The sequence below is a fragment of the Atta colombica genome, unplaced genomic scaffold, assembly GCF_001594045.1.
Source record: "Atta colombica isolate Treedump-2 unplaced genomic scaffold, Acol1.0 scaffold7, whole genome shotgun sequence".
NCBI lineage: Eukaryota > Metazoa > Arthropoda > Insecta > Hymenoptera > Formicidae > Atta > Atta colombica.
Window position 1 is genome coordinate 322701 of NW_017259561.1, and position 552 is coordinate 323252.

Consider the following 552-nt stretch of genomic DNA (forward strand, 5'->3'; position numbering starts at 1 on the left):
TATATAATAATTATATATATAATACTACCTTTGCAGACACTTTTGAGGCTATATTATTTAATTCTTCTGGATCATATTTTAAATCATATAATTCCCATTCTGGTCTCTGATAATATTTCTTTAATGTTTTGTACCATGGTAGAGACTGATGATTCCTTGTTTTATTTAGAATGTCCTGCATTTATAATACAATAATAAATTATGAATACTAATAATTTGTTCTAAAACAATTTCAACTCTAGTTAAAAAAAGATCTTTTGGATATTTTTTTTTCAGATTACCTGAAACGTCGGAGATACATAAAAGTCCTGATCAATAGGAAATGGCATTCTATAGTTGATATTATGTATAAGTTTGTGACGTTTAGTTCTAATTGCACGCATAGGATAATACATGATAACTTCATGATGTGTTTGGCTAGCAAAGATTGCCGTATTATTTTCTATGGGTTCTATAAATGAAATATCAATTATTTCACAGTATGATCTCTCTGACAGAAGACAGCATATATAATACGTATTATATTTAATAAACATACATATTATATATATA

The 552-nt window shown here is 26.1% G+C and overlaps 2 protein-coding genes across 2 annotated transcripts in view; one reads left to right on the top strand and one right to left on the bottom strand.

Annotated features, from left to right (window-relative positions):
- LOC108692352 (THAP domain-containing protein 1-like) overlaps positions 1–348 on the top strand; it is a 3783-nt gene extending 3435 nt beyond the window's left edge. Inside the window, exon 6 of the mRNA XM_018200569.1 lies at positions 277–348. The gene's annotated coding sequence lies outside the window, so the exon portion shown is untranslated. The remainder of the gene's footprint in view (positions 1–276) is intronic.
- The window catches only part of LOC108692323 (N-sulphoglucosamine sulphohydrolase), a 2665-nt gene continuing 2123 nt past the window's right edge, over positions 11–552 (bottom strand). Inside the window, exons 8-9 of the mRNA XM_018200521.1 lie at positions 282–495; positions 11–175 (exon numbers count right to left, since the gene is read on the bottom strand). Of these exons, the coding sequence (XP_018056010.1) occupies positions 11–175; positions 282–495 (379 nt within the window). The remainder of the gene's footprint in view (positions 176–281; positions 496–552) is intronic.